General features: G+C 58.1%; 1 protein-coding gene across 1 annotated transcript; it reads right to left on the bottom strand.

The window, feature by feature from the left end:
- Positions 1-281: 281 nt before the first annotated feature.
- Positions 282-4,699, bottom strand: POMC (proopiomelanocortin). Its single transcript, XM_075411269.1, has 3 exons — positions 4,639-4,699; positions 2,358-2,540; positions 282-1,227 (listed from the first exon to the last, which is right to left on the bottom strand). The coding sequence occupies exons 2-3, from the start codon at positions 2,484-2,486 to the stop codon at positions 595-597; spliced, it is 762 nt and encodes a 253-aa protein (XP_075267384.1). The 5' UTR covers positions 2,487-2,540; positions 4,639-4,699; the 3' UTR covers positions 282-594.
- Positions 4,700-18,077: the final 13,378 nt, after the last annotated feature.

An 18,077-nucleotide genomic window follows, 5' to 3' on the forward strand; every position in this document is an offset into this window, starting at 1 on the left:
CCCAGGCTCTTCAGCATTGCCATTTAATGGGGAATTAATGAAATTACGTGGGAGGTGGGGGCAGGGGGAACCTGGCTTGGTCCCTTCGCTCCCCGAGCCTGTGCAGCTCCCGAGCTGGGGGTGCAAAATTGCCCTTTGTCCCCCCCACCCCAAAACACGCTGCCCAACACTTTCCCCACGCTGCCTCTTCCCCCCCCCCAGCTGCAGGATTTTGCTTTGCCGTGATTTCTTTCTGCCCCTCTACAAACACCAGAGACATTGCCGACACCTGGTTAGCTTGCCAAAAAAATCTATTATTATTATTATTTTTTAGAATTCTTTTAATCCATCATTTACAGTATTGTACAGCTCGGTGAAAATATATGAAAATCATCCGGCGTGCTCCGAGCCGGGCACCATCCCGGCTCCCCGAGCGTGTCCGGCGGGTGGGTCGGCGCGGTTTGACGTCTCGAACCCCCAACCCGTTCCCACCCAGCGAAAGCCGGGAGCGGACCCCTTCGGAGCGCTAATTAAGAACGACATAACGAGCGATCTCTAGGTGAAACACATGCCAGCGGGACACTAAAGCTACGGGGCTGGGGGGGCTCTCCCCCATCACTGCCCCTTCTTGTAGGCGCTTTTGACGATGGCGTTTTTGAAGAGAGTCACTAGAGGGGTCTGGCCGTGCTCCGAGGTCATGAAGCCCCCGTAGCGCTTGTCCTTCAAGGGCGCGTGCCAGCGGAAATGGCGCATGCGGTAGGAGCCGCCGGCCTTCTTCTCCTCCTCCTGCCCTTCCTCCTCCTCCTCATCCTCCTCGGGCGACGCCCCGGTGCCACCAAGCGCCAGCTCCCTCCTCATCTCCAACGGGTAGCTCTCGGCCGATTCCTCCTCCACCCCGTTGGGGTAGACCTTGATGGGTCTCCTCTTGCGTCCCACCGGCTTTCCCCAGCGGAAGTGCTCCATGGAGTAGGAGCGTTTGCCTTCCTCCCGCTCCAACCCGGTTCCCTCCTCTTCCTCTCGGCGGGACGGCGGGGCGGCGGGCGGCGATGCCGGCGGGCGGTCCCCCTCAGCCGCCTCCTCCCGTTTGTGTCCCCCACCGCCGCTGCTGTTCCTCCATCCGAACTTGTTCCAGCGGAAGTGGCTCATGAAGTACCTGCGGATGCTCTCGGAGAGGGGCTGGAGGTGCCCGTTCCCCGGGTAGACGGGCGCCTCGGCCGACAGCTCGGCTCTGCACGCCGCGGCGCAGGCCTGCACGGGGGGGACGAGAGGCGTGGAGAGGGTGAGGACACGGCCGGGTGTCACTCACTACACTGCCCTAGAGAGGCCTCATCTGGAGTACCCTGTCCAGTGCTGGGCTCCCCAGTTCAAGAAAGATGAGGAGCTACTGGAGAGAGTCCAGCGCAGGGCTACGAGGATGAGGAGGGGACTGGAGCATCTCTCCTGCGAGGAGAGGCTGAGGGAGCTGGGCTTGTTCAGCCTGAAGAAGAGAAGGCTGCGAGGGGACCTTCGAAATGCCTCTAAATATCTGCAGGGTGGGGATCAGGAGGACGGGGCCAGACTCTTTGCAGTGGTGCCCAGCGACAGGACAAGAGGCAACGGGCACAAACTGAAGCCTGGGAAGCTCCAGCTGAACCCGAGGAAGAACTTCTTCCCTCTGAGGGTGACGGAGCCCTGGCCCAGGCTGCCCAGAGGGGCTGTGGAGTCTCCTTCTCTGGAGATATTCCAGCCCCGCCTGGCCGCGGTGCTGTGCCCCCTGCTCTGGGTGACCCTGCTTGGGCAGGGGGTTGGGCTGGGTGACCCACAGAGGTCCCTGCCAACCCCTGCCATGCTGGGATTCTGTGTGATTCTGGGGCTGCATCCCAGAGCGGGATGTTCCACCGGATGCTTTCGTGCCGGTGCCCTGCTGAGGGTGGAGACCTTCGAGGGCTGAGCCCGGAGCATCGCGCCCAGGCACCGAACCAGCCCTGGGTGGCTGGAAACGATGCTGGGGGGTCCCACAGCCCCCACTGTGGGGTCCACAGAGCAAACTGGGGTCCACAGAGCAAACTCAGCGCCTGCACGAGGTGCTGCTCCATCCTGCCACCCCCCCTCTGCAACCACCCTTGGGTGTGGGGTGCAGCCCCTACCCAGACTGCTGGGTCCTGGCGTGCAGGAGGGACGCTGCAAGCTCAAAAAGGGATTTTACCATCATCCCCCAGCACGAAGCCCACCCGAAACCTGCGGGTCACGGGGCCCGAAGCATCACCCCGCATTGACGCGGGTCACCCCACGGTGACAGCGTCCCCGTCGCCTCCTCCCCAGCCCGCCGCGGCGGTCCCCAGGGTGGGGGGGGTCAGAAACCAAAGGGACCAGAGAGCAGTCCCCATCGCCCAGCTTACCAAAACGCCGGCCTCGCTGGCCAGGTCCCGGCATTTGGTGGTCTCCCAGCACGGGCCGCTGGCACCGGCGGGGTGCCAGAGCAGCAGCCCCAGCAGCACGGGCAGGCTGCCCCACGGCGCGCCCGGCATCCTGGGGTCCCACCGGGGATGCGAGGGGCTGCGGGCCTGGGAACCGTGTGGGAACTATGGAGGAAGAAAAACAAAAAAAAACCCCAAAATTTATTTTTTTTCCCTTAGTGGAATGTTTTAATTCCTGCTTTGACGTGTCCGCCTCACCCTTTCCCTTCGTGAAGGGAAACGCTGTTGGGGTTGCGGGAGCGGGGTCCCCTCCTGCGGCACCGACCTGGCTCCCCCCACCCTGCCCCTTCCCTTTTCCTATGAATCTGTGCTGCAGACCCCCCCCCAGCTGCAAAGCTTCCCTCCCGCTCCGAGCTCGTCGCAACGGGATGCTCCTCGCTACGCCCCGGGTGTGATTGCGCCGGGGGGGAAACTGAGGCACGGAGAAGGGAAGGCACCACCCGAAGCTTCCTCCCTGCCTGCACCCGCATCGCTCTGCTCGGCCCCTCCGAAACACGGACGACGGCCCCTCCTGCCTCCTCCTTTCGCCTTCTGAACCGAAAGGCGTCTGGCTGGAGCCCGGGGTCTTTTGTCACCGCGACCGCAGGTGACAACCGCTGTCGGCGGCGATTGCTGCCGCCTCCCCAGAAGCCCATAAGGATGAGCGATGCCGCGAGGGGAAAGCGCTGGGGAGCTTCCCACTACGAGACTGGAGCATCTCCACTACGAGGAGAGGCTGAGGGAGCTGGGCTTGTTCAGCCTGGAGAAGAGAAGGCTGCGAGGGGACCTTTGAAATGCCTCTAAATATCTGCAGGGTGGGGGTCAGGAGGATGGGGCCAAGCTCTTTTCAGTGGTGCCCAGTGACAGGACAAGGGGCAATGGGCACAAACTGAGGCACAGGAAGTTCCGTCTGAACATGAGGAAGAACTTCTTCCCTCTGAGGGTGACGGAGCCCTGGAACAGGCTGCCCAGGGAGGCTGTGGAGTCTCCTTCTCTGGAGATATTCCAGCCCCGCCTGGCCGCGGTGCTGTGCCCCCTGCTCTGGGTGACCCTGCTTGGGCAGGGGGTTGGACTAGATGACCCACAGAGGTCCCTGCCAACCCCTACTATTCTGTGATTCTGTGATTCTGTGATTCCCTTGGGTTTCATCCCTTGCTGCTGCTCATGGCTTGCAAGCCGGTGCCTCTACAAAATATCCTGCTCCCTCCTAACCCGCCCCGCGATGCCCCTCGAACAGTCGCGCGGTGGGAGACACGACGGCAAATGATCTTGAATTAGAAGAGTGAGGCACGAATATTTTACATTAAATAATATTGAAGTTGGTTGCTCGGCTTTTGGGAAGGGCTACGGCAAGCGCCGGTGGTGCCTGGGACGCGGCGTGGCCCGGGGGCTGCCAAAATTAACCCAGGATCTGGCTGAAATTGGGGGGTCTGAAGCTGCCGTTGATGCTGTGCCGTCGAGGACGGGGCTGGGCTGGGTTCCTGGAGACCTCTGGGACCTGGCTCCGGGGTCTCCGAGGACGCCCGGGTTGCTTTCCCTCTTCAAACCCCAACCCTTTCCCAAGCAGCCGCGTTTAACGCAGCGTGGACTCCCGCATCTCGCCTCCCCCCGTGCTGTGGGAGCTCTGCAAGAGGAAAAACCCCATCCCACATTGAGAGAAAACAGCAGAAAAAAATCTCATTTTGGCCCCAAATCTGTGGCTGGAGGGGAGGGTCAGTGCCAGAGCCACCCGGTCGCGTCTCGAGGGGGATTTTTCTTTGGCAGAGGAACAAAATGACCCTGGATTTATGACGGCAAAGACCAGTTCAGAAAGGGGGATAAACCAGTGAGGCAGACCCAGTTTAAACATCAAGGCTGCCGTTCTGTCTCCTGCCCGACTCTGTGGGTGTCACTGCCCGGGGGACCCCCAGCGCGGCAGCACGGAGGGGCCGGGGCGGCAGCGGGCAGCACCTCTGTAGCAAATTAACACCCAATAATGCAAATAAACCCGATGATAAATGGAGGCAGGAGGGCAAGAAGCCCGAGGCGGGGAGGGAAGGGTGCGTGTTCTCGCCCATCCCTCGCCGGGAAACCCCTGTTAACCATTAATAACCGCAGCCACTGCTCCCCACCACCCATCAACCCTGTATTTTCGCAAAGTTTCTTTCCCCCCCCACCCACAGAACCCCCAAAAACACACCGGGGAGACCCCCCAGGGCTGCGCCGTTGGATTTTCGGGGCTTACCTGTGGCCGGGGTGGGAGCCCAGCAGCCGCCGCTCGCCCTCCGTCACGCTCTCGGAGAGCGTCTGCCACTTGGCCGCTGGTCCCGGTGGCTTTTTATACCCCCCCACGACGGTCGCACCCGCCGCTGTCTGCCAGAGGGGAAGGGGGGGGGCGAGAGGGGAGGCGAGAGGGACCGTTCCTGGTCCCGAACAAAAGATGAGCAAGCGATGGGCGTCCGCCGGATCCGAGGGCGGACGGAGGGATTAGCATCCCTCCACGAACCGCAGCCGGCAAAGTTTTCCGGGCGATGCTGCTAATTGCGTTTGCAGCTTTGGAGCTGGAAAAGGAGGGGTGGGGGGGGGGATATTGGATGGAAAATCTTTTTTCGGGTACCAGCCGGCACCGACGGCGGTGGGTTTGGCACGGGTTGTTTGTCACCGGCGCGTCGGCCGGGAGCGTCCGTCACTCCTCGGGCTCGGGCGTGGGAGGGCTTCACGCTCCGGTGGGTGCTGAGGATTTGGGGTTGTCTTTCCGTGGGATAAAGGGGGATTTGGTTAAAAGCAAAACTCTCGGGGTGGCAGCGGCTTCTCGCCCCGGGCAGGGCGGGCGCGGGCGGTGGGCGTCTCTGCCTGCCGTGCCGGGGAGCCCGGTGGCCGCCGGCTTTGGGTGCAAAAATGGCAGGAGAGCGTTTTCCAGCTTGGGGGATGGATCTCCCCGAGCGTGGCTGGGTGTTCAAGGTGCGGGGAGAAAATTAGGCCAAGCAGGGTGAGGCTTGGCCAGGCTCACTGAATGCGATCCTGGGGTGCATGAGGAGGAGTGTGGGCAGCAGGGCGAGGGAGGTTCTCCTCCCCCTCTGCTCTGCCCTGGGGAGGCCCCATCTGCAGTGCTGTGTCCAGTGCTGGGCTCCCCAGGTCAAGAAAGATGAGGAGCTACTGGAGAGAGTCCAGCGCAGGGCTGCGAGGATGAGGAGGCAACTGGAGCATCTCTCCTACGAGGAGAGGCTGAGGGAGCTGGGCTTGTTCAGCCTGGAGAAGAGAAGGCTGCGAGGGGACCTTCGAAATGCCTCTAAATATCTGCAGGGTGGGGGTCAGGAGGATGGGGCCAGACTCTTTGCAGTGGTGCCCAGCGACAGGACAAGGGGCAACGGGCACAAACTGAAGCCTGGGAAGTTCCAGCTGAACCCGAGGAAGAACTTCTTCCCTCTGAGGGTGACGGAGCCCTGGCCCAGGCTGCCCAGAGGGGCTGTGGAGTCTCCTTCTCTGGAGATATTCCAGCCCCGCCTGGCTGCGGTGCTGTGCCCCCTGCTCTGGGTGACCCTGCTTGGGCAGGAGGGTTGGGCTGGGTGACCCACAGAGGTCCCTGCCAACCCCTACCATGCTGTGATTCTGTGATCTCCACTCCACTCAAGCTGGACCAGCTTTGGGCTGCGGACTCTCTCCCTATTGAGCAGCGGCCCGAAGCCCAGCAGGACTCATGTTTTCTACATGGTTGGCGTTGTCTAGTCTAAGTGTAAGAGCCTTGGTGGCTTCCAGGAGGTTCCTTCGTGCTCTGCCTGTCCCAGCCCTGCCCGGTGCCCGAGGCTCTCCCCTCGCTGCTGCCTCTCCTCAGGGTCCCCATGTGTCTCCGTCCCCTGTCCCCAAGCCCTGTTTGCTCCCCGCGTTGTGCCCGGTCCTGCTGAAGCCTGAGCTTTGGCCGGGGCAGGTTTTCATGCACCTTGGCCAAGCCTTGCATGGGAGATGCATCCCATCCTCTACAACGCCTTTGGTGCAGGATAGGACCTTGGAAGGGGGCTGGGGGTGATGGAGGGGGCCGAGGGGGGTCGAGCGATGGGGAAACTCCTCCGGTGCCAGGTTTCAAGCCCCCCAGGCCTGCTGGCTCATGCTTGGAGGGCTCAGCTCTCTTTTTCCACCCAAATAAGGGTGGCAATGTGCAAACCACCTCTGCAGATGGCTGTGGCTTTACGAACTCCTGGATCTACCCTGGGGTGGTTTGGGGTAAAACCACGTCCCCAGACTCCGCCAGGCCCCGTGTGGGGGGTTTAGCAGCAGCAGGATGGTGTTCAGAAGGGGTTTACCAGGGTTTGCAGGGCCTTTCACACCCATGTCTCACGTGCTTGAGGTGGATTTGCCTCTGACCTCGCTCATCACCTCCGCTGGCTGCTCGCTGCAAGCATCGCGTTGTGATGGCACCGGTCCTCAGCTGCATGTCGGGATCACGGGATGATTTTAAGATTTTGAAGGTCTTTTTTTTCCAGCTGTGGGCCTACCCAAGTGGAGAAACCCATCTGCATCAGGATTTTCCATCCCCAGGATGTAATGCCAGGGTGACCCTTGAAGGCTGGACCATCCTCCTCCTGGGGCACCTAACAGTGATTTTTGTTGGGTCTGTGCTCAAGCAAGAGCGAGACATGGGCTGCGAGCATCTCTCCCACCAGCCCGTGTGAAGCAGAGTTGTTGGTCTGCATGCTTCTGAGATGTCAAAACCACAGGGCACGGCGAAGCCACACACGGAGGTTTGCCCGCGATCTTACCAGCAGGCAGCAGATGTGGTCTCGCCTTGGGTGGGCAAAGGATTTGCTCCTGTTTTACTCAACACAGTCTTCTGTAGGACAAGGAGCCACCCAAAGGCAACCTCCCGGGGAGAGTATCTCATAAGCAGGACACTGGGGCTGGAGGGACCCAGAGTGTGGTTGAGCTGCTTCATGCAGGCATCTTCCTCAGGTTGGAGATGCTCCATCCTGGAGACATCTCCTCTGGAGATCCTTCCCTCTTCCCAACAGCCAGAGAAGAGGCTGAGAATAAACAAAGAGGAGGTGGGTTGTCCTTCAGTGGGCTGCAGGCATCTGCACCTCCTTGGCAAAGGATATCGGGGTGCAACAGATTCACCTGAGAACCCTGGGACTGGATGAAGCCCTCCGTAGCAGGTTACTAAAGAGGCAAAGCACCATAGGTTCAAGGAATATCCTCTGTTTGGTTCACACCTTCTCCAGACCCTTGTCCTCCCCAAATCCATCCCCAAGCCATCCACATCTCGCCACAGCGCCCACAACTGCGTCAGCTGCCTCCGTCCTCCCCGACAGATCCCCCGATCTGCAATATTTTTCCGTGGCAGAGAGCTATTCTGAGATACTTTATGGCCCAAACCGGAGCTATGATTTCCACTTTAAAGGCTCTTTTGTCTTCATTAGGCCACTCTGAGCCGTTTATGTTTATAAGGAAGATGTGAAATCTGTTTAGGAAACCTCTTTGAGTGGAGCGGCTGCAGGTGAGGGGCTGAGATGAAGCATCTGGAGAGAGTCCAGCGGAGGGCTACGAGGATGGTGAGGGGACTGGAGCATCTCCCCTACGAGGAGAGGCTGAGGCAGCTGGGCTTGTTCAGCCTGAAGAAGAGAAGGCTGCGAGGGGACCTTATAAATAATCTACAAATATCTGAAGGGTGGGTGTCAGGAGGATGGGGCCAAGCTCTTTTCAGTGGTGCCCAGTGACAGGACAAGGGGCAATGGGCACAAACTGAGGCACAGGAAGTTCCGTCTGAACATGAGGAAGAACTTCTTCCCTCTGAGGGTGACGGAGCCCTGGAACAGGCTGCCCAGGGAGGTTGTGGAGTCTCCTTCTCTGGAGATATTCAAGCCCCGCCTGGACAAGGTCCTGTGCAGCCTGTTGTAGGTGACCCTGCTTCGGCAGGAGGGTTGGACTAGATGACCCACAGAGGTCCCTTCCAACCCCTACTATTCTGTGATTCTGTGATTCTGTGATCTTCTGCTGCAGCTTCAGCAGCCCATGCTGGATGCCTCTGCGCTCGCCGGCCTCGCAGGCGGCACTTTCAGACCTCCCTCCCGGAGACAACGGCAGCCGGAGCTCAGCCTTCCTGCTCCCAGTGCTGGGGAGCAGAGCATCTCCTGGAGATGCTGGTGGCCCAGCATCTCTGGAGGATGCAGGAGTGCCCACTCCACTGTTGGGGTGCTGGAGGGACTGGCTCCCCCTCTGAGCGCAGGGCTGTTCCTGGTGTAACAGCAGGATACTCACTGTATTTTATTACAATTCTTATTTATTTTTTTTCTAAAGAGAGTCCAGTGTGTAAATGATGAGTGGATTAGTTGACAGGCTGAGGGAGCTGGGGCTGTTCAGCCTGGAGAAGAGAAGGCTGCGGGGGTCTGACCTTAGAGCAGCTGCCAGTGCCTGAAGGGGCTACAGGAAGGATGGAGAAGGGCTTTTCACAAGGGGGTGTAGTGATAGGACAAGGAGGAACGGCTCTAAACTAAAAGAGGGCGGATTGAGATGAGATATTGGGAAGAAATTCTTCCCCATGAGGGTGGTGAGGCCCTGGCCCAGGTTGCCCAGAGAAGCTGTGGCTGCCCCCTCCCTGGCAGTGCTCAAGGCCAGGTTGGATGGAGCTCTGAGCACCCTGGGCTGGTGGAAGATGTCCCTGCTGATGGCAGGGGGGTTGGGACCAGATGAGCTTTAAGGTCCCTTCCCACCCAAACCATTCTATGATTCCATGCAGCCAGCTCCCAAGCAGATGAATGGGAGTGGTGGGAAGCCAAGGCAACCAGAAATGGACCCTCCAGTGTGGAGAAAATCCCATTAGGAGGAACCTCTTCTTCCTTCTCCCTGAGCAGGGGAGAGCTGAAGACCATCCAGGACCATACAATTACACTACAAGAGCAGCATCCTCCAGCCCCTGCTCTGAGCCTGGCCAGCACCAAGACATGCCCCCGGGGCTCTGCTGCAGCTCTGCCCGGCCCTGGAGACCTCATTTTGAATGAGATCTGGTGGCTTCATCATGACCTTGTCCCCACGCACACGCTCAGGAGACACAGCCCTTTCCTGGCAGGGCTGGACGCGGGGGTGAGGCATCCATGGGTGAACGGGCTCGTTAGCCACGTGATTTCTGGCCTTTCCATTTTCATTTGGAGAACAAGGTCGCACCTGGGTGTGAATGAGCTCCGGTGCGAATGTCGCAGCTGTGCTCAAATCCCGTGGGACGTGGGGCAGCCGTCCCGCCGGGCTGTAAACAGGGGTGTCACGGGGGCGAGAGGTGGTCTGGGGCTTGCAAAAACCTTCTGATGGCCACGTAGGTCTGTCTGAGGACCCGCACGTCCGTCTGGCACAGCCACGTGACATTGGGTGCCACGTCAGTCCCCTGCCCTGTTATCTCAGGACAGATTTCCTTTGCAGACAGTTGACCATGAGCCAGCAGTGTGCCCTGGGTGCCAAGAAAGCCAATGGGATCCTGGGGTGCATCAAGAAGAGTGTGGCCAGCAGGACAAGGGAGGTTCTCCTTCCCCTCTACACTGCCCTAGTGAGGCCTCATCTAGAGTACTGTGTCCAGTGCTGGGCTCCCCAGTTCAAGAAAGATGAAGAGCTACTGGAGAGAGTCCAGTGGAGGGCTACGAGGATGATGAGGGGATTGGAACATCTCTCCTACGAGGAGAGGTTGAGGGAACTGGGCTTGTTCAGCCTGAAGAAGAGAAGGCTTCGAGGGGACCTAATAAATGCTTACAAATATCTGAAGGGTGGGGGTCAGGAGTATGGGGCCAAGCTCTTTTCAGTGGTGCCCAGCAACAGGACAAGGGGCAATGGGCACAAACTGAAGCCTGGGAAGTTCCAGCTGAACATGAGGAAGAACTTCTTCCCTCTGAGGGCGACGGAGCCCTGGCCCAGGCTGCCCAGAGGGGCTGTGGAGTCTCCTTCTCTGGAGATATTCAAGACCCGCCTGGACAAGGTCCTGTGCAGCCTGCTGTAGGTGACCCTGCTTCAGCAGGAGGGTTGGACTAGATGACCCACAGAGGTCCCTTCCAACCCCTACTATTCTGTGATTCTGTGATTCTGTGATTCTGTGAAAGGCTGTCTGCACCTGGGAAGCGGTGTGCGTGACCCCAAGAGACGCTGCAGCAAGACAGCCTGGAAAAGCAGGTGTGGGAACAAGAGCACTTGCTCTCTCAAAGTCTCCTTTGAAAACCAGCTTGACATTTGGGACGTACAACTCGGGCGGCGGAGTTTTCTCTCTTGGGAAGGTGTTGGTTTGCACACCAGTCTTTGAGCACCTCTTGGCATGTTTACCCCCTGTTGTGGCTCTATTTCCCCAAATATTGATAGGTTGGAAAAGGTCAACGTGTTCTGGAACCTCCAGAATTCATTTGTCTTTATTCTAGCAATCAAATTCATCCCAACTGGCCAAACCCTTCCAGGGAAGCCAAGTCCTGCAGGTCCATCTTGATCTCATTAGAAATAACGACAGGAGACTGCAGCTTGATTTTCCCCAGCTTTGGAAAGTTGGAATCGGGCTCCTCTTGGCTGTCGAAACTGAGCTGACTCGAGCTCCTCTGAAAGGTTGAGGCTTTATTCATGTTACGCCTGTCTTTCACAGAATCACAGAATCACAGAATCACAGAATGTTTGGGGTTGGCAGGGACCTCTGTGGGTCACCCAGCCCAACCCCCTGCCCAAGCAGGGTCACCCAGAGCAGGGGGCACAGCACCGCGGCCAGGCGGGGCTGGAATATCTCCAGAGAAGGAGACTCCACAGCCCCTCTGGGCAGCCTGGGCCAGGGCTCCGTCACCCTCAGAGGGAAGAAGTTTTTCCTCGGGTTCAGCTGGAACTTCCCAGGCTTCAGTTTGTGCCCATTCCCCCTTGCCCTGTCGCTGGGCACCACTGGAAAGAGTCTGGCCCCATCCTCCTGACACCCACCCTGTAGATATTTCGAGGCATTTCTAAGGTCCCCTAGCAGCCTTCTCTTCTCCAGGCTGAACAAACCCAGCTCCCTCAGCCTCTCCTCGTAGGAGAGGTGCTCCAGTCCCCTCCTCATCCTCGTAGCCCTCCGCTGGACTCTCTCCAGTAGCTCCTCATCTTTCCTGAAGTGGGGAGCCCAGCACTGGACACAGTACTCCTTTCCCTGGAGCCCTCCAAGGGATCAAGGTGATGGCATTCCCTAGCGAGGACCACTGTGGCTCTCAGCTGCAGAAATAATTGCTGATCTTCTGGCAGATGAGCCCAGCACATTACGGGTGTTGTTTGTCCTGGGTTTTCCCCCCAACACTGATCTCCTTGGACAGCAGTGAATGCAAACACCACCGCGGTCTTTCTCCTGTGCGCCTGGTTTTCTCATGTGTGCCAGATTTTCCTCGACAGGATGCCAGAAACACATCAGGGCATCACCAGGCATCACCAGGGCATCACCAGGGCATCACCAGGGCTTGTAACCCCCTCCAAGCCCCCATTCAGCCTTCCTGCAAGCACAGAGCTGAAAAGCAGAAACTGAGGCTGCTGACCCCCAGTCATCTCAATTTATATCCCCCCTCATTAGGAGTTTTTGAGAGAAAGACAGTTGGCTTTTTTTTCTTGGAAGTACAAAGGATCAAATCCAGCCTTGGGCATCCCCAGTAGAGGAAAGACAGGAGCGTCCTGGAGCAGCAAGATGGTCACAGGGCTTTGGGGCTGCAAACCCCAGCAGGGAATTATGGCTTGGGTAGGGATAAGTCCGTTTTCTCTGTGAAGGCTCAGCTCTCTTGGTTGTGGACTGTTTTGAAACCTCTCAGAGCAGCCGGGGAGGGCAGGAAGAGGGCAGCTGCCTCTCCAGCTGGGAATGCAAGTGGCCATCAGGAGCGAGACACCACGTTGCGTGGGAAAGCCTCTCAAGGTGCACCTCTTGCTCGATTCCAGCTGCTGGTAACAAAAAAAAAACCCAATAAGTAAATATCACACCTTGCTTTTAGACCAAATTAGTCTCATTTCGGCTCCTGGATTTGGAAATTGTCCTGTTTTCTGGGCTGGAAGAACGGGGTCAGCAAATCCCTGGCTGGGTTAGGGGTACAGCCGTGCCCCTCTCCAGAGGGTGTCCTGTCCCTGCAGAAGGCCACCTGTCCTGGCCAGAGCAGCTCCTCGGGTCCCTGCCACCCATCTGAGGGCACAGAGGTCCCCTTGGAACGTGGCTCCTTCCGTGACAGCAGAGCCTGCCCAGACCATGGGCTGGGAGGAGCTGCCTGACTTGCAGATGGCTAAAAGTGCCGGGGATAAATCCTGCCCTCCCTCCGGCACCGGGACCAGATCATCCCCTCCTGCCTGGAATGGGTGTGCGCCGGCCCTGGGGTTTAGCCCAGCACAGAGCCATCCCTGGGGCAACAGGAGAGGTGGGGTCAGGAACCAGAAATTGTCCAATTCAGCATTTTCTTCCCTCATTCACACTGCCTTACTTTTCTTTTCGAGGCAGACACGCGCCCACGCTGCACACACGCGTTTGCACACCCAGAGCCAAATCCCTGATTATTGCCCGTGCCCCTAAGAGGGATTACGGCTTCTTATGGTGGGGAGCTGGCTTTCAGCAGGGTTTAGGAGCCCAGCAGGGACTTCGTTCCTGCAACCCAGAGCTCACACTGCATTTCGGGGTCCCATGGGAGGAGAACTGCACCAGATCCTTCTCCAGCCTCAGTGACACTGAGGAGACACTTGGACCTGCTGGAGAGCAGCTCTGCAGAGAAGGACTGGGAGTGCTGGGGGATGACAGGGTGACCATGAGCCAGCAATGTGCCCTGGGTGCCAAGAAGGGCAATGGGATCCTGGGGTGCATGAGGAGGAGTGTGGGCAGCAGGGCGAGGGAGGTTCTCCTCCCCCTCTGCTCTGCCCTGGGGAGGCCCCATCTGCAGTGCTGTGTCCAGTGCTGGGCTCCCCACTTCAAGAAAGATGAGGAGCTACTGGAGAGAGTCCAGCGCAGGGCTACCAGGATGAGGAGGGGACTGGAGCATCTCTCCTGCGAGGAGAGGCTGAGGGAGCTGGGCTTGTTCAGCCTGGAGAAGAGAAGGCTGCGAGGGGACCTTCAAAATGCCTCTAAATATCTGCAGGGTGGGGGTCAGGAGGACGGGGCCAGACTCTTTGCAGTGGTGCCCAGCGCCAGGACAAGGGGCAACGGGCACAAAGTGAAGCCTGGGAAGTTCCAGCTGAACCCGAGGAAGAACTTCTTCCCTCTGAGGGTGACGGAGCCCTGGCCCAGGCTGCCCAGAGGGGCTGTGGAGTCTCCTTCTCTGGAGATATTCCAGCCCCGCCTGGCCGCGGTGCTGTGCCCCCTGCTCTGGGTGACCCTGCTTGGGCAGGGGGTTGGGCTGGGTGACCCACAGAGGTCCCTGCCCACCCTGCCATGCTGTGATTCGGTGATTCTGCGACACTTACCCGCGTCCTGTTTTCCTCCTTTCTGCGACTTCAGCTCTCTTTAAATCACACATTGAGACTGAAGGAGAGAAGAGAGGGTGGGAAGGGGATTCAGGAAGCTGCAGGGAACCAAGAGAGGGGCAGCCCCAAGGGACATGAACAGCCTTGCTCGTCCCTTCGAGGTGCTGCCTCTGCCCAGGGCTTGTGCTCTCAAGGAGGATTAAGGGCGAAGGCACTTAGCAAAGCTTCTTGGCAGAGCCAGATCCCCACGGGATCCCAAAGCGGCCCCAAGACCTACGGTGCCTTCCTGAGCACAAAGCAGCTCCTCAGCTCCAGCTGGTCCCTAAATCTCCATCCGATGCTCCTGGGCAGGGCTTACCTGGGGCAGGGCATCCCGGGGTGGTTTTGCATCCAGGGCTTGGGGCTGGTGGAGAACGTGAGCCCTGGAATCCCATGGCCCTCTGTGCCTCAGAGTACGGCTTTCTCTGATATTTGTGGAGCGTGATGGCGGGCAGCGGAGCAGCAGTAAAGTTTAGTTTGATTTTGGGGTTCTCTGATCTTCGGGAACCTCCTAACTACCTCTTACTGCTGATTATTTTATACAAATCACTGATGATTGGTGTCAGTGTTGGGAGCTAATTGGGTTAGTTGCAATCCTAAGAGATTGGGGCAGGTGGAGCTGGGTTAGTTTGTCCTTTCCTCCAAGAGGCCAAGGCAGGGTCAGGGGTGGAGTTATCCAGGGATACCTGGGGGTCTCTTCCCTCCACTGGGCAGGAACAAGAAATGGAGAAGTACTGCATTTTTGATGTTTCTCCCTTAAAGAGAGACCACATGAGAGCCAGCCGGTTGTTTGGATACCAAGGGTGTGTGAGCAGTTGAAGGCTGGCCACAGGCTCATCAAGCAGAGGACAGGCTGCAGCACCCAGGTGATGGTGGTGGGGACCTCGTCTCCTCCAGAAACTACAGCGGGGAGCAGATGAGGTGGGATTTGGGATGGAGAGGGAAGGCAAGAATTTGCACGCCCATGGAAATGCTGTGTGTTCCTGCGTTTGGGAGGAAGCAGAAGAAGATGTGCTTGTGGCAGGGGATGATGGAAGTGCCATGGGCTTCACGGTGCTGCTCTGCACAGCATCTTGGGGAGATGGATGGTCAACGACAGCTACTCACTGGGGTGACTGAAAACAAGCAGGGTGGTGTAATCTGCATCTGTGACTTGGGAAGGCGTTGGCCAAGGGGTAGCTGAGGGTTTTGGTGTTGGCTTCAATCAATCCTGGACCGTTGTAGGGGTTGTAGCTGATGTCCCCACAAAACAGCAGGGAAGGATGCCAAAGATGGGCAGAGCAAATGCCGAGCACTCAACCTTGGGTCTTTCAGAGTCGTTATCTCTATTAGCATCACCCAGACTCTTTCATTGAATTTCCCCCTCCCTTCCCCGCTCCCCTCTTCACTAAATGCTCCCCGAACAACTCAGACATCAACAGAAGGCAGAAGAAATGGCCACGCTTTGTCTCCCTGAAGAGGCAGCTTCGCATCGAGCCCTGTCGGGGCGGCCGGCAGCAAGCCGCCAGCGGGGACCATTTTCACATCTCCCTTTGTGAAGGAGCAGCCTTGAGCGAAACGCCACTCGAGGGGCATTGAACGAAATGTTCGTTGGCCTCTTCCATGTGGCACTCGGCGCCCATCTCCGCCTCTGACGCTAATGATCTGGACGAGGGTTGGGTTGTTTTTCTTTTTTTTCCCGGAGGATAATGGGGAAAAGAAAATGAAAGGGAGAGGGGCTGGAGGAGGGGAGGTCAGATCCATTTACGAGCCCAAACATTTATGGGGAGAGTGCCTCCTGAGTGGCCGCACAAAGGGCCTGCTGTACCTGGCTCCATCCCTCCTCCACCTCCTCTCCCCCACCACCTCCGGCCATAAAAAGGGGGGAACCAGAGCTGCAGGGACTCTGTGAAAGACGAGGATAATGGATTTCGTTACAGACAAGCACGTTAAATGTCTATCCACTCGTGTGCAATAAAGGAAAGCTGGTCTTTAGCTAATCGTGCTGGAGGAGCTCTTGGCTGGGGTTTGAGAGTGAGATGTTCCCCTCAGTCCCCTGCCCTCACCCCCCGTCCACCACATACCACCCCATAAGGAGATGGCTGTGGGGTGCAATTCATCTTGTAGCCATGTTGGTGTCTACCATCGCATCGTTTTTCTCTCTACTGACCCTGGTGTGCCTCAGGACAAGCCTGGAGGGCAAACATCTACATCCGGACAGAGGAACAACTCTTGCGGTGGTGGAGTGGGGTTTACTGGTGCAGCAGTGGGATCCATCCCAAAGAGAAGTGTCAGCACCGAAAGGTCTTCACATCCATCACATCCAGATTGCCCACCACTCCTCCTTTCCCTGCAGTGACGTTTTTCTGGCTCCTCCCTGCCCCCAGGTGCATTTTCCCATCCGCTGCCCATGGTACTCCTTCACACAGCACTTCTCTTGGTGTCCCTCAGAGCTCTGCGGGGTGATCCCGAGGTCCCTCGTCCCTGCTTTACCCAGCACCGCTGTCCAGGCTGGCTGCCTGCAGGGCTGGCGCAGCTCCTGCCAGCTCCAGGGAGGGTGCTTCAGCATTGTTTTTCTCTCCCACAAGCGGCTGCTGAAGCAAATCACAGCCACTCATGAAAAAGAGCAGAGGATGGCTTGGCTAGAGGCAGCGTGTGCAAAGAGGTGTGATTTTTAGAGGAGACTCCACAACCTCCCTGGGCAGCCTGGGCCAGGGCTCCGTCACCCTCAGAGGGAAGAAGTTCTTCCTCGGCTTCAGCTGGAACTTCCCAGGCTTCAGTTTGTGCCCGTTGCCCCTTGTGCTGTCGCTGGGCACCACTGGAAAAGTCTGGCCCCGTCCTCCTGACCCCCACCCTGCAGATATTTAGAGACATTTCGAAGGTCCCCTCTCAGCCTTCTCTTCTCCAGGCTGAACAAGCCCAGCTCCCTCAGCCTCTCCTCGGAGGAGAGATGCTCCAGTCCCCTCCTCATCCTCGTAGCCCTGCGCTGGACTCTCTCCAGTAGCTCCTCATCTTTCTTGAACTGGGGAGCCCAGCACTGGACACAGCACTGCAGATGGGGCCTCCCCAGGGCAGAGCAGAGGGGGAGGAGAACCTCCCTCGCCCTGCTGCCCACACTCCTCTTAATGCACCCCTCTGAGTCCTGAGCTGGCAGGACTCAGAGGCAGCACATTTCCCTGCTCTGCACTGACCAGTTCCCCACAGACACAAAGAAAACGGATAAAACCCGTTTGCCTAACATTTTTACAAGCCAAAATCAAAGCCGGGAGCCAGTTGTGGGCTGGTGATCCAGCTGGACTTTCAGTTTTTCAGCCTAACTCTAGAGCTGAACTTGGATTCCATCCATCCCAGAGGAAGAGAGACTGGATCCAGCTGTGGGGAATTCAGGGCAGGACCTTGACCCACCATGGCATGTAGGGTGGGGATGCTTGGGTGTCACGCAAGCTGTGTCCTCCCCTCATCACACACAGACCCACAGCATTTCTGGGGGCCACCGGCAGTGCAGGTGGGTCCTGCCCATGGGGGTGACAGGTCCTCCGAAGGACACGGACGTGGCCATCTGGGATAGCTGCTGGAGGACCCGTGAGTTTCAGTGCCTCTCCAAACCCCCCGAGCTGATGTTTGCTAACGAAGCTCCACTTCTCCAGGCAGTTCCTCTCTTTTTGGGGGCCGTATGAGCTCATTTGAGAATCTCCTTTGTGGGAATCAGTCTGGGAGCATCATCTGGAAACTTTGTACATGAAGGGAAGAAAACCCAACAGCCAACAGCCATTGCTTATGTCCAATATGGAAAGCTCTGGTTTCAGCTTGCGTTCCTAAGTTTGAATGATTGGCTTGTTTAATTAAGCAAGTCTGTTGACATTACTCCCTTGTAGAAGCAAAGAGGAAGCCCTGGACTAATGAATAAAACAAATGACAGCTTCTCCCTGCCCCAAGCCCTGATTCCCTGGCCAAATTGGGAAGCTCTCCCCCCAAAACTGCTGGGATGGGGCATGTTGCTGCAAGCTGGATGAACCTGCCATCTCCCCAGAACACAGCCCCGGGGTGGGACAGGGGGTTTTCTAGGCGAGGGGGGGCCGTGCCCTCTTGCCAAGGCACCAGCTTAATCCCCCATATGCTGATAAGGTCACGCCGGGATCCACGCTCCTCCCTCCTGTGTGTTGTCTGAGACCGTCGGCTCTCTTGGCCCTATTTATAGTGCGGTGATAGGATCAGGGGGAATAAGAGTTTAGTGTCCCCTAAATCACACCCCACTCATCATGGCCAGTTGGTGCTTGCTGC

The sequence above is a fragment of the Opisthocomus hoazin genome, chromosome 2 (genome assembly GCF_030867145.1).
Source record: "Opisthocomus hoazin isolate bOpiHoa1 chromosome 2, bOpiHoa1.hap1, whole genome shotgun sequence".
Classification (NCBI taxonomy): Eukaryota; Metazoa; Chordata; class Aves; order Opisthocomiformes; family Opisthocomidae; genus Opisthocomus; species Opisthocomus hoazin.